Source organism: Solanum tuberosum, unplaced genomic scaffold (genome assembly GCF_000226075.1).
Source record: "Solanum tuberosum cultivar DM 1-3 516 R44 unplaced genomic scaffold, SolTub_3.0 scf00733, whole genome shotgun sequence".
In the NCBI taxonomy this organism is placed as follows: Eukaryota; Viridiplantae; Streptophyta; class Magnoliopsida; order Solanales; family Solanaceae; genus Solanum; species Solanum tuberosum.
In genome coordinates this window covers 113195-125826 of record NW_006239664.1, presented here as the reverse complement: position 1 = coordinate 125826, position 12632 = coordinate 113195, and the positions used below count along the sequence as shown (strand labels likewise).

The window sequence follows — 12632 nt, the reverse complement described above, 5'->3', positions numbered from 1 at the left end:
CTCATTCCAATAAGTAGCAATTTACCATTCCAACGATAAAAAAGAAGAAGATATAGACAAGGACATAATCTGACTTTCTCTTCGTACCCAAAAAAAAATAAAAATACATATTACATAAATATGTTTTTTAAGCTAATATTGACGTCCTCCAATTTTAGGTACACGCATGTATTCTACGTATCATAATATACGTAGGATGTCACGTAGGACAAAAATTGCCATAAAGAATATCACATAGGACTAATGTGACTATCTGTTCAATTTTATACAAGTTAGTGTGTATGTACATTCAAAGTTAGAGGGCATAGTCTACATAGATATTAGTTGAGGCTAAATTAAAAGACACGTTAATGTATTATGAAAAAAAAAATAGTCAAACTCCTCTGTAACGCTGGTAACCGTTATCCAATTTTTCCTTAACCCCATAAAAATAATAATTAATTAAACAACTTATAGACAAAAAAAATAATATGCGAGTGTGTAAAAAGAGTCTTTATTTCACTATTTTCATGGCCCTTAGAATTAGCTTAAGCTCCTTTTGAGGCTATTTCTCAAATTCAATTCAAAAACCATAAACAAACACAAATCATGCGGAAGTGTATACTGCTTTGCTACAGAAGAATGTTTAAGCTGAACAAAAAGAGGAAAATAATCTGCAGGGTAGCAGTACTTCAGAAGTATGTGAAGTCATTTTGGAACCAAATTGTTGGTTGTTGTATAGGCTATAAGTCCATCAAATATAGAAAATTGTCACACCACCACCATTCCTCTTCCATCACCACCACCACCACCGCGACTCCCTCGCCATCTGGCAGGGCGGTCTCCGCGCCATTGGAGGATTTGGTTGCCTTGAAGATATGTGTATTGGGTGATAACCAAATTGGCAAGACAAGTTTCTTGGTTAGTCTTTTTTTTTTAGTCTGTATGCAAGTTTCAAAAGTTTTTCTTTCTTTCTTCGTGTTTCTAATGTTGCTTTTATAATGTTGATTAAAGACAAAGTATGTAGGAAAGGAGAGTACTTCAACAACAGGGTTAAATCAAATGGATAAAATTCTGTGTGTTAAAGGAGCAAGAATCTCATATACTATATGGGAAGTTCAAGGTATATGTGTTAAAATTATTTCGATAAATATTGAATTCTGAATCAATAATATGTGAATTTGACTTAAATGTTAACAATGCAGGTGATGTTTCTGCATCTACTCAGATTTCAACAGCTTGTAAAGACTCTGTAGCAATGTTATTCATGTTTGATCTAACAAGTCGACGTACACTGAAGAGGTATCATAGTTTTACATATTTATTTGAAAGAGAAATCTGTAACCATTCATCACAAGTCGATCTAAAATTGTTTTGCTGATAAAATGACAGTGTTATTAGTTGGTATCAACAAGCACGACAATGGAATCAGGTAGAAATCATCGTTTTCTTCTCTGTTTCTCTCTTGATTATGGAATGTTTCAATGGTATAGTAATTGATTAGAGTTAAATTTTTTGTTTTCAGACGGCAATTCCAGTATTGATAGGAACAAAGTTTGATGATTTCGTGCAGTTACCATTAGATGTGCAATGGACCATTGCAAATCAGGTATCATCCTCATCTTCTTATCACCTTAGGTGAAGAGAAGTTTCGCTTGATTTATAAGTCATGAGTTTGAGCCGTACTAGAATCAGGAACACAACCACTATTTATTTTTTTTACCATCCAAAACTCATAAGCTCAAAATTTTAATTCGAGTAGGGTTCAAGAGAGGTAAATTACATGGAAAAGGAATCAAAATTAATAGTCTGAGCAAATTATATCCACCATCTATTTATTGGGTACATAAATAGAGATACTTTTCCTACTGTATCTATCTTTAATTGCTCTGAAGTACTGCATATGTTTGGGCCAACCATAATTGGTTGGGTCATGAAAGGATAACTGATATTTACAGTATGTCCAATATGATTTTGAACAGGCAAGAGCATATGCAAAAGCACTGAATGCAACCCTATTTTTCTCTAGTGCAACATACAACATAAATGTGAACAAGATATTCAAGTTCATCACAGCCAAGCTATTCAATTTACCATGGACAATGGAACGTAACCTCACCATTGGAGAACCCATCATTGACTTCTAGTAAACCTGTCACTTGGACTTTGGTAAGTATTCGGATTGTTGTAAAAGAGAAGATGCACAAACATCTCAGAGAGGAGGTGTGAGAGATTTACTATGATGGGTCGTGGGTATAAGGTGAGATAAAGGTAAGCTGAAGAAGTATTAAAGGAGATGATTAAACAAGACATGACAAATCTATGGCATATCGAGAACATGACCCTGAATAAAAAGATATCGAGGTTGAGGATTAAGTTGACATATATATGTGGTTTATCGACAACATGACCCTACATAAAAGATATGGAGGTTGAGGATTAAGTTGAGAACAAAACCCTAGATAAAAAGATCGGGTTAATAAGTAGTCGAGAGCTACCTTGTTTCCTTATATGTATTGTTATTTTTATTCTCTTTGTATCTTATTCTTCGATTTTAGTATTACTTATTCCCTCTTTGACTTCAATTATCATATTATTTGTTGCTACGATTCTCTTCTTCGTTGTTTTCAGCATGACGTATTTATTATTGTATTTGCTTTACATACTTATTTTTTTATATTTTTTTCTTGAGCGGAGATGAACTATCAAAAACACCATCTCTATCTTCTCAAGATAGGGGTTAAAGTTGCATACACACCATTCTCACCAAACCTCACCTGTGTCAAAATAGTCTGTGGATATGATGTATACAAAGAAGATACAATTGCTTGTTTTGCAAATTTGTTAAGGAGTAGAGTTAACTACCTTCTAGTCAAGTCACATTTATGAATTATGAGCAATATTTGTACGTCATTTCCTATGATAAAGTTCGCATTGACCAATTCAAGATGCCGACGTAACTAAAAATGTAATAAAAACAGGAGATAAAAACTGGAGTAGAACAAAATATTATGAACTTCAGGCATGTACTCATTGAATATATAACGAGCAGGAACAAAGCATTGGTCAAAATGAACGCAACAAGAAGAGAGAATAAAGGACACAGGCAGTACACAAAATCACAAATTCTACTTTACCACTTTTGTGGCCAACTCTTATGCAATTGTACCTTTACTTCGAAATGAACAGAACAGTATAGTATCTCAAAATTCTTTCTGTATCAACATCATATTCGTGCTTATTCGGAAACAGGAAATAATATAATATAAACGTTCAATCTTCCTTGGGGGAACATTCGCCATGAACAACCTTCCGAAGTGAAGATTGCTGTCACCAAGTAGCACAACCTAGAGTGACAGGATTCATAAACAACCTCATTAAAGGTTTAGAAATTAACAAAAACAAAGCTCTACTCAAGGTGCACTTCTCTCTTGGGAGGTTCCAATTGCAAGTAGTAGAATGGCTCAGTAGGCTCTTCCCTGCACAACCATGTTGCATAGAAAGTTAGAAAGCCTCCTCTTTATCACTATAGGAACAGAAACTTACACCAACTGAAAGCATTTAAGAGAACTTTCAAATATGGCACTTCCTCCAAACAATATTTCTTCGTCTATTTTTTGTTTTTTATAGGATTCCCGCTTGTTTATTTGTTTCAATCACGAAATATTTAACATCCGGGCTATAAGGATCTGAAAACTATTTTACATACCCTTAAAGTACTCTTCAATGTTTACTGTATTTTCCCCCCAGGGCTCACCTTCTTACAATTTCTCTCTTCAAGTTTAGCCCTTTCAAATCTCCAACCCCCGAAATATTTCTTCCTTCCACACAATTCATCTTCATTAATTTCAAAGATGTCAAGACTGAAGTTCATTGCTATTTGAGTTGTTCAATCTTCAACATCTAAGCTCAGAAGGAACAACCGAGTTCATCATTTCCAAAACTTGATACTCGGGTTAGCTCCAAATTTTGTAGCCTATTTGCATTATGTATGAGTAGTCTTCAGGAGTAAGTATTTTTAGATAAAAATAACAAATTATTGGTGTTCTATAAACACTAATTGTTTAAGATGTTCAACTTTATTCCACTACCTCTTACAGATAAATCAAAAGAAAACGTAAGCCAATACATAACTTAGAGTAACAAGAGATGTCTTCATCAATCATTTTATTTGAACTGTAATATCTATTAGAAGATAGTTTGCTATAAGGCTGTGTTTGATGACATATAATGAGATAAGACTAATTATTTCAATGTCAATTATTTCACAGCTGATCTATGGAATAATAACTGAAGTCTCGAAGCTTACCCAGGCTTAGAACGCATGCACCGCCAGAATAACTTGAAAGGCCCCGGTATCGTTTTAAAAGGATTGCCTTCAAAACATGCCTGCATAATATTATAAATTAGTCAGCTGAAAAAAGAAACGACAAACAAACATAAAATGCGTTTGTTGAACATTATGCTGGGTTATACTAAAAGATATAAATTAGCCAGTGATGAACTCAGACATTCAAAAGAGTTGAGTATCTGATTCTGGAACCAGGGGCACAATGTAACCAATGAATGGATAGACTGATCTGGTAACAGGTAAAGATCGAAGGATATTCCCATCCTTGACGAGGGATATGCAAACATCTCTCCTTCCTACGAACATTATATAGAGGGAAAAATGGACAAATAGCCACTTTGCAGACCACTAAAGAACAGTAGCCACATTTTAATGCTCGATATTCGAACTACTCCGAATTTGCCTTACCATAAATTGAATCACATCATCTTTTTGACAAAGGAGATCAATATACTAAGCTTCTCGATCTATATACTACATACCACCTACTACACCAATGTAATTTGAAGACATAAAAGTGAAAAACATGGAACTTATTTTACGGACCAATATGAATCAGAATCAATATACCAGCAGTGTGTTCGAAGAGAACTATTAACTTAACAAGAAGCTAGCAATTTATTTGAGTATAAGCATCGTTATATCAGTATAGGCAGGTACTCCACAACGAAATTTCTAATACATAGTTCACCATTACAATGGAATTTCTCTTGATTTTCATTCCTTATATTGTTTGATGAAACAGAAAGAATTGTGTCAGCAGAAACAGTTTAAGTTGAAACCATAGGATGAAGGCAGCAGCAACATCAAAGTCTGTTTTAATGGCAAAACTCCAATTTCTCTTGTAAAAGATCGGACTCCATGATATTGTAGGGAGTTTCACATACAGGTAGCTAACAAATTTGGTATAGAAGTTTGAAACTCCATATCACTATGCTATTGTTTCACATAAAGGAAGTTTCTGAATCCTAGCACACAAGTTGAGGGAAGCTAGACTGAGATGGCTCGGGCATGTGAAGAGGAGGTACATGAATGGGCGAGTAAGGAGGTGTGAGAGGTTGGTTGTAACAAGAGTTAAAAGAGGTAGAAGTAGGCCGAAGAAGAACTGGGGGAAGATGATTAGACATGACCTGACACAACTTCAACTTACTGAGGACATGAGCTGAGATAGGAAGAGGTGGAGGCCAAGGCCTGAGGATTAGGCTAGAAGGTTAGTAGGTAACCGAGTGTTGTCACACTTAGGGTGGGAGAGGCAGGGGGTCAGCCTCCTCTATGCTTCTTATTAGTAGTAGTATTTAGTAATTGTGATGTTCCTCCTCTATGTTTATTATTAGCAAGAAGACTTTTGAATCTTGTAGTCTTAACTATAGATATGTTTAATGTATCATAATGCCTTTTAATCGTCTGGCCTTAAATATGCCGAGCTGAATGTTGGAACTAAAGAGTTGTCAAATTAGAAAAGATACATTCTTTGAACTCACTAAAAGGAAAATAACTCAAACAAATTGAAATCGAGGGAGTAAGAAATTTCACTGCTGGCCTCAAGAAGATGCAGAATAACACCAAAGTTCTGAAACCCTCTGAATCATCATATTCCCCATAGAGGTGGCTGAAGCCCAGAACTACTCTCCTTTTGAAACCACAAAACATATCCAGTGTCCCAGCCAAAACATCGTTACTCTTCATTTACCTGCTTGTAGACTAGTAGTGAAGCTAAATGGTTCTTAGTTGGCCTCATCTTTTAGCACATCATGTCGAGTACTGTTTAGAATCCCAAAATTGGTAAGTGTATGGATTGTAGTCTTCCCATATGATACTTGAGCTATATATTAAGGTTCAAAGTTCATTTTCTCGACATGATCAGAACTAGGTCCACCCTAATGTTGGAATACCCAAGTCATGTTACTCCTCCACCTTCAAAATCCCACATCAGCTTTTTCTCTCATTTTTAGTAAATGATAATATAGGCCGAAACAAATTTCAGAGTTCAATCTCCAGGCTTACCACACATCCAAGTTAATAATATGAGTGCTTTTAGAATCTAAAAAGGCAAACAAATTACTCCCTCGGTCCCAATTTAAGTGTCTTAGTTTGACTAGACACAGAATTTAAGAAAAATAGTTTTGAATGTTATGATCTTAAATTAAAAACGTGTGTAGTTCAATTTAAACTTAAATTGGGACGGACGAAGTACTCAATTAGACTGAAATACTAACATCCACCAGAATGGCAACAAAAATTCACGTATCAATATTGATCTAACTTATCTAAGAAATGGAACAGAAACTCAGACGCAATAATCTTGAATAAAAGTGCAGATAAAATTCTGACCTGAACAACATCCTCAACACGGTCGTTGCATCTATGGGCCTTAGGTTGTCTGTTATCACCTTCCGGCAAACCCCATGGACTCTCTCTTCTGGGCACTGGAGAACTCATCTTCCTTCTCTACTGTCTGATGTCCTTTCCCCCAATCTTGATAATACAATACTTGTGTTTTCTCCTCCCTCTTGAGTCAGGTCGAAATTGGGTCTATCAAATAGAAGGAGAAGACTTTCTAATTTTTGTTCTAAAGTAGGGGTTCAGATAAAACTGACAAACCGCATCAAATCAATAATTTAAATCAAATTGAGAAGAGAAAACATTAGTGATTTGATTTAGTTTTAGTTTGATATTAACTTTTTTTTTATCATAGTTGATTTAGTTTGATGTTAACCTAAAAGAATCAAATCAAACTGACAATATATTTATACAAATTTTATAAATATTTCATACATTCAAATGTTTATTATATTTGTAAGTATTTTCTTAAAAGTTTCATGATTCATGTTTCTTAACATATTTACTTCAATTTTCTAAAATTCCATATGCTTACATTCTTCATTTAGCTGCCACACAACATTAAGCAAATAAAGTAACTATTCAAAAAACTACTCTAGTTGTGGGAGAAAGAAAATACATTCAACATACTGACTTGGCACTTAAACTAAGAGCATGCTTGGAAGAATTTTCTTAAAAGCACTTTCGTATCTTACCAATACACTACAAAAGTGCTTAAAACTATTTTAGGCTTAAAAACACTTAAAATAAGTCGATCCAAAACAAGCTCTAAGTCCAAACGATTCACCAATTATATAACTAATCAACAACTCTAATTCTTCTTCTATTCTTTAGCTGGCTTTCGGTATGTCTAAAAGAGATTTGAGCAGACGTATTACTGGAAAACAACATTAAGAACAGTTTTCACATTAACATAATATTGTTCTTAAAAATTGCAGTCTTAATACAACGTTCCAGTTTGATCTAGATATTTTTAACTATGTTTGGTCATATATTATAACCATGCACTACAGAGAATTATTTAGTAAAGTCAATCAACTTTGTTTTGTATCAATAAAATCACCCAACTTTGAGATTTTCTTTTAAAAGATCACTCAACTAAATTTATCATTAAAAAATTAAAGAAGACTCATATCTTAAAGTTTAAAGCCAACACACCAACAATTTCATAATTGTCAAAATTATGAATCTGGAAATTCATGGTTTCTGCAATACTCTTTAAATTTATTTATTTTTGTGGAAAAACAAAAACAAATTAACTTCCGAAAATTGGTTTGCATTTTTTTGGTTTTTGGTGTTAAAAGAATCAACCTCCCATCGATTTTAATTAAAAGTATGTGTTTGTGTATAAGAACTTGATTTCTTTTTTAAAAAGAATAATTAAATAGACTATATATTATATATATTCAAATAAAAAAATATTAAATGCTAAACAGTAAAAAAATGGGAAGTGATTTTTTTCTCCATAAAACTTCCTTAGTCGTCCAGCCAAATTTTAGTTTTAATATAATTAAATCCATACGACTTCTTTAGTGGGCAGTGATTCTAATTTTATTTGCGAGGTTTATATTTACATGGCATAAGAATTAATTTATTTTATTATGTTAATATTTTCTTTAATGAAAACTTTGGTTGAGTGATTTTATAAGAAAAAAGGCTTTAGTTGAGTGATTTTACAAGAAAAAAAGCTTTAGTTGAGTGATTTTACAAGAGAAGAGTTAAGTTGAATGACTTTATTGATACAAAACAAAGTTGAATGACTTTGTAAGATAATTACTTATAGTTGAATGACATTTTGAGATATTTACTCCAATTTTTCGCTACACAAGAGGAATGACAACAAACCTATTCATCTTTATCACAAGCATCAGTTCCTTTCTATACTTCCATCTTTTAGTCCATCAAGTGTTCAATTTTCTCCTTAAATAATTGCACATCAATATGTATCTTGATACATACAGACACGGAAGCAAAAACCGCGAAACTAAGCAGATATTTCAACCCCTAAGAAGTTCAGAATTGCTGAATATTCATCTACCAAAAGTCAATTCTTATCAGCTCAAAAAAAAATATCAACTAAACTTGCAATTCCACATGTATATTAAAGTATTAATTAGGGGGAAAACGTGAAGTGCATGAAAGAATTTAAGCATACATCTTCCAAAACATGTTGAGACTTGAGACGCTGTAGTTTCACCTTTTATCATCTCCCAGTTCCTAAACTATGTCATTTTCAGTCCAAGATAGTTCTCGTAATACCATCAAGAAGTAAAAGACTACACTAATCCAAAGAATTCAATAGAAGCATCGTCAGGTTGAAGGTTTTTGGTGATATGACTCTAGACATCTGATAGACGTTGTAAATGAGATAAGTGTAATTGATTTTAGGGGGTTTTGATATTGATATCCACAAATTCACAAACCTGTATTATATTGGAGAGTGACCTTTTGTACATTGATTTAACAAAACTCAAATCATAGTCATGCTCAAAGGTCTGAGAATTGGCTAGAGTTTTTTGCATAAGGAAAGATAACAAAGTGTAATCGTCATACTTAAATAAAGTTAGGCATCTCACCTTTGATTCTATTTCTTTCTATCTTAGCTATTAGTATTGAGCATGGCAAGTAAGAGCATAATCTTTCGAACAACCTGTTGTTTAAGGGATATCATCAAACAACTTGGTTGTGAATTGTGATAAGAAACAAACCAGAACTCAGTTAACCTATTTCAATTTATCAAATTTGTACGAATTACAGTATCTATAAAATCAATCAACAGAAAATATTAAAAATTAATTCAGCACTCCGTAATGGGGAACATATGGAAAAATAAATATATCACAAAACTGACAACAACAACAAACATCAATAACAACCGAGAAAAGCTTCTTCAACCCAAAAAATCAATTTAGGTATTTCCTCGATACAAAATTTCAACGTACAACATGAAATTCGAGAAGAAGATTTGAGCAAAGGTTGAGAGGAAATCATACCTTAAATTGTAAGCAAATCTTCAAAGTCCCAAGGAGGATTGAAATACTAATACTCTTCTAGAGTGTGTGTGAAATAGAAGAGATTTGGGGTTAAGCACTTTAATAAATGATCAAAAGACGATTTTGCCCTTGGTCCTTCCTTCTTCAATATTGTGGGTTAAATATGCTCAATTTGTGCTTAACACCAAAGCCCCTTCTGCCGTTCTGCGACAGATCAACCTTCAGCGCAAGGATAATAGTGTATTTTCCAGCTCCATCGGCAAGGAATTTTATACAAGGGTAACACAAGAAAAAATGTGTATTATTAAACGCGATAAATGATAACTTTCATAATATTTATATTACATTTATATGTAAGTAACAAAATATAATGAAAGTCAGCTGGTTTAATGATTGATGATCGACTCACTAACATGTTTTAACCTTATCTATTTCAACTTATTCAATTTCAATTTAACTCATTCGTTTGACATCCTAGAGGAGCTAATAAAATTTGATAATTCCGTTACACCAAAGTGCAACTTTTTATGGGGATGAATATTTCTTTTTAAAAAGAAATATCAACTTGTAGTTTAGCAGCTTATTTGGATGGCTGCTACCTATTGTATGGTAGTGTATTACTAGTTTATAAATATCATATTTATTTTAATTGTTAACTAGATTTCATTATATTACATCATTAAATTCATCACTAAATAACAAAAAAAGATTTCATATGTATATAACATATATAAATATTCAGAAATATAACACAATATAATATAATATAATTAACCATGTGCAAGCAAAGTGGTAGGCGTTGAGAGGAAAATTGAGACAGTAGATAAAAGAAATGTTTGTGGATCTTCATTCATTCAGATCCCCTTTTCATGGAAGTGAACTAGTGGGCGACATCTCTAACAAAAACAATAATTTCCAAAATTGGCTGTAGGTGCCTGCCTCTGTTGCTGCAAAGAGACGGAGACCAAAATGGGTGCTTTTGTTAAGCTATTGGACTTGCTTCTTTTCGTTTACTTCTTGTTAATCGCCATTGTTGCACCACTCTTTGATGGCCAAGTTGCCCTTCCTAAACATATATTTCCTCCTGCGTTGGTTGACCTAAAGAGCTGGTACACTCAACAATATGGTGATTATTTGGTTTATGAGAAACCCCATTTCTTTGTTGGCTTAATCTGGTTGGAGCTCCTCTTTGCTTGGCCCCTTTCCGTCCTTAGTCTTTATGCCATTGCAGCTGGAAAATCTTGGATTAAAACTACCTCCTTGATGTATGGTGTTTCCACTCTCACTGCAATGGTAATTTAATTTGCTTATTGTTTATTTTTGGGGGGCTAATTGCAATTTGTCTTGCATGTCGAAGATTATTAGATTGTTGTGCTTGCTTCAAATTGTCTTGTTTTGGGGGTTGACGTTTCATAAATCAGTTGAATTGGATTTAATTACATGGAATTAGTAACATTATGAGGAAAGTTGAAACAGATGCATTCTGGGTGGTAGTAACTTTTTTTTGCTTTTCTTTGTTCTTCCCCCCTTCATAAGATAGGATTCATTGGAAAGCTCTAGTTTATCTGAATATAAGTTGTATTGACATCACCCCTAAGATGAAAGATTGTAACTTTTGGACCTTTTATGGTTGTTGGAAATAATTTGAGAAATTAATATGAAGGATGTAGGCTGAGCTTGAGGTTGGCGGAAATTAGAGGTAGGCCGAAGAAGAACTGGGGAAGGTTATTAGACAAGACATGATACAATTTTAGCTTCGTGAGGATATGAACCTTATAGGAAAGTGTAGAGGTTGAAAATGAGGATAAAAGATCAGGAGGTAGCGGAGTGTGGTCCCACTTTATGTGGGAGAGGTAGGGGGCTAGCCTCCTATCCTTATTAGCAGTATTAATTTTATTCTTTTGGTGGTATTAATATATGTGGCTTCATTTGCATTGTATCTTGGTTGCTTGCTGTCATATTTCCTTACAACCTTGCTTTGAAAACTTTTAGAAACAACCTCTCTATTCCACAAAGGTAGGGGTAAGGTCTGCGTTCTCCACCCTCCCCGGATCTTACTTGTGGGATGGGTATGTTGTTGTTGATGTATGCTTGGAAGTTGGAACTCTATTTTCAGCTTCTCAAGAAAAGTTGGAACTCTAATTTACCACTACAGTTTCCATTTCGATCTGCAATGTTAAGTTCATTATCTGTTTTCTTTTCTCCAGCTTGGTATCATGGTTACCTTGTTTCTCTTACTTTGGTATCTTTACGTTTACATTTTTACTGTCGGTTCTTTTCTTTTCATATATTTTTTTTTACTCTTTACATTTCTTTCAAATTTGTTCTGAAAAATGATTTTCTTGAGCCGAGGGTGTATCGGAAATAACCTCTCTACCTCACAAAGGTAGGAGTAAGGTCTGTGTATATCAAACCCTCCCAAACACCACTTGTGGGACCATATTGGGTATGTTGTTGTTTTTATCACGGCCATCTTTGCTCCAATCAAGTTAGTGTCTTTGAAAAAGGAAAAATATAGAAAATATATGCATACATCTTAGCTAGTTTTCTACTGTTTTGTATTGGACATATCCAAACCAATTGACCGTCAATCTTACTCGGGACTCATATTGTTCCTTTTTTCCATTTCTTTTCCTCCCTTTTTTGGAGGTGGGTGGGTGTGGCGAATAGCAATTAAGGAAATAAAAATGAACATTGGAAACTCAAGAGCTAAAGAAGGTAACATAATGAACATTGGAATAATTCAAGAGCAACAACCAACATGAACATAGTGCAATAGAGAAGAGTCCCAGAAGCATAAGAACAACTTGTCTAGCGCTTCTGGTTGTTGAGGAATCAGTTGTATTATAATCTTCTTTTCCAGAAATCATCATTTTACCTCCTGCCATCTTGCTGCAGATTGTATCGTCATTTGTGAGTATTAAACTGTTTCCTGATCCTCTAGAACTGACTCTTAGAGAGGCCGAGCC

General features: G+C 33.9%; 3 protein-coding genes across 5 annotated transcripts in view; 2 read left to right on the top strand and 1 right to left on the bottom strand.

Annotated features, from left to right (window-relative positions):
- The first annotated feature begins 550 nt into the window (after positions 1 to 550).
- On the top strand, positions 551 to 2475 carry LOC102586935 (septum-promoting GTP-binding protein 1). The gene is made up of 6 exons (XM_006367231.2): positions 551 to 900; positions 994 to 1102; positions 1185 to 1281; positions 1372 to 1411; positions 1505 to 1588; positions 1962 to 2475. The coding sequence occupies exons 1-6, from the start codon at positions 589 to 591 to the stop codon at positions 2124 to 2126; spliced, it is 807 nt and encodes a 268-aa protein (XP_006367293.1). The 5' UTR covers positions 551 to 588; the 3' UTR covers positions 2127 to 2475.
- Positions 2476 to 3091: 616 nt separating this feature from the next.
- Positions 3092 to 9900, bottom strand: LOC102583848 (uncharacterized). Of its 3 annotated transcripts, XM_006367222.2 has the most exons (5): positions 9664 to 9900; positions 9247 to 9320; positions 6662 to 6862; positions 4289 to 4368; positions 3092 to 3458 (listed from the first exon to the last, which is right to left on the bottom strand). In XM_006367222.2, exons 3-5 carry the CDS (start codon positions 6767 to 6769, stop codon positions 3389 to 3391), a joined length of 258 nt encoding a protein of 85 aa, XP_006367284.1. In that variant the 5' UTR covers positions 6770 to 6862; positions 9247 to 9320; positions 9664 to 9900; the 3' UTR covers positions 3092 to 3388. The 3 variants fall into 3 exon arrangements, with proteins under 3 accessions (XP_006367284.1, XP_015160837.1, XP_006367283.1); XM_015305351.1 differs by lacking the exon at positions 9247 to 9320 and having other exon boundaries at positions 6662 to 6899; XM_006367221.2 differs by lacking the exon at positions 9247 to 9320 and having other exon boundaries at positions 9664 to 9899.
- A 545-nt stretch (positions 9901 to 10445) lies between these two features.
- Positions 10446 to 12632, top strand: part of LOC102583523 (transmembrane protein 97-like) — a 3949-nt gene continuing 1762 nt past the window's right edge. Inside the window, exon 1 of the mRNA XM_006367220.2 lies at positions 10446 to 10956. Coding sequence (XP_006367282.1) covers positions 10633 to 10956 — 324 coding nt within the window. The 5' untranslated portion in view covers positions 10446 to 10632. The remainder of the gene's footprint in view (positions 10957 to 12632) is intronic.

What these genes read in the sequence shown, in the direction of transcription:
- LOC102586935 (XM_006367231.2), top strand. Translation starts at nt 589, where the DNA reads ATGCGGAAGTGTATACTGCTTTGCTACAGAAGAATGTTTAAGCTGAAC. An exon ending in TTGGCAAGACAAGTTTCTTG is followed by an intron (nt 901 to 993) that starts GTTAGTCTTTTT and finishes TGTTGATTAAAG; the next exon opens with ACAAAGTATGTAGGAAAGGA. An exon ending in TACTATATGGGAAGTTCAAG is followed by an intron (nt 1,103 to 1,184) that starts GTATATGTGTTA and finishes TTAACAATGCAG; the next exon opens with GTGATGTTTCTGCATCTACT.
- LOC102583848 (XM_006367222.2), bottom strand. Translation starts at nt 6,769, where the DNA reads ATGAGTTCTCCAGTGCCCAGAAGAGAGAGTCCATGGGGTTTGCCGGAA. An exon ending in GTGTTGAGGATGTTGTTCAG is followed by an intron (nt 4,369 to 6,661) that starts GTCAGAATTTTA and finishes AATATTATGCAG; the next exon opens with GCATGTTTTGAAGGCAATCC. An exon ending in TGCATGCGTTCTAAGCCTGG is followed by an intron (nt 3,459 to 4,288) that starts GTAAGCTTCGAG and finishes ATGGTTGTGCAG; the next exon opens with GGAAGAGCCTACTGAGCCAT.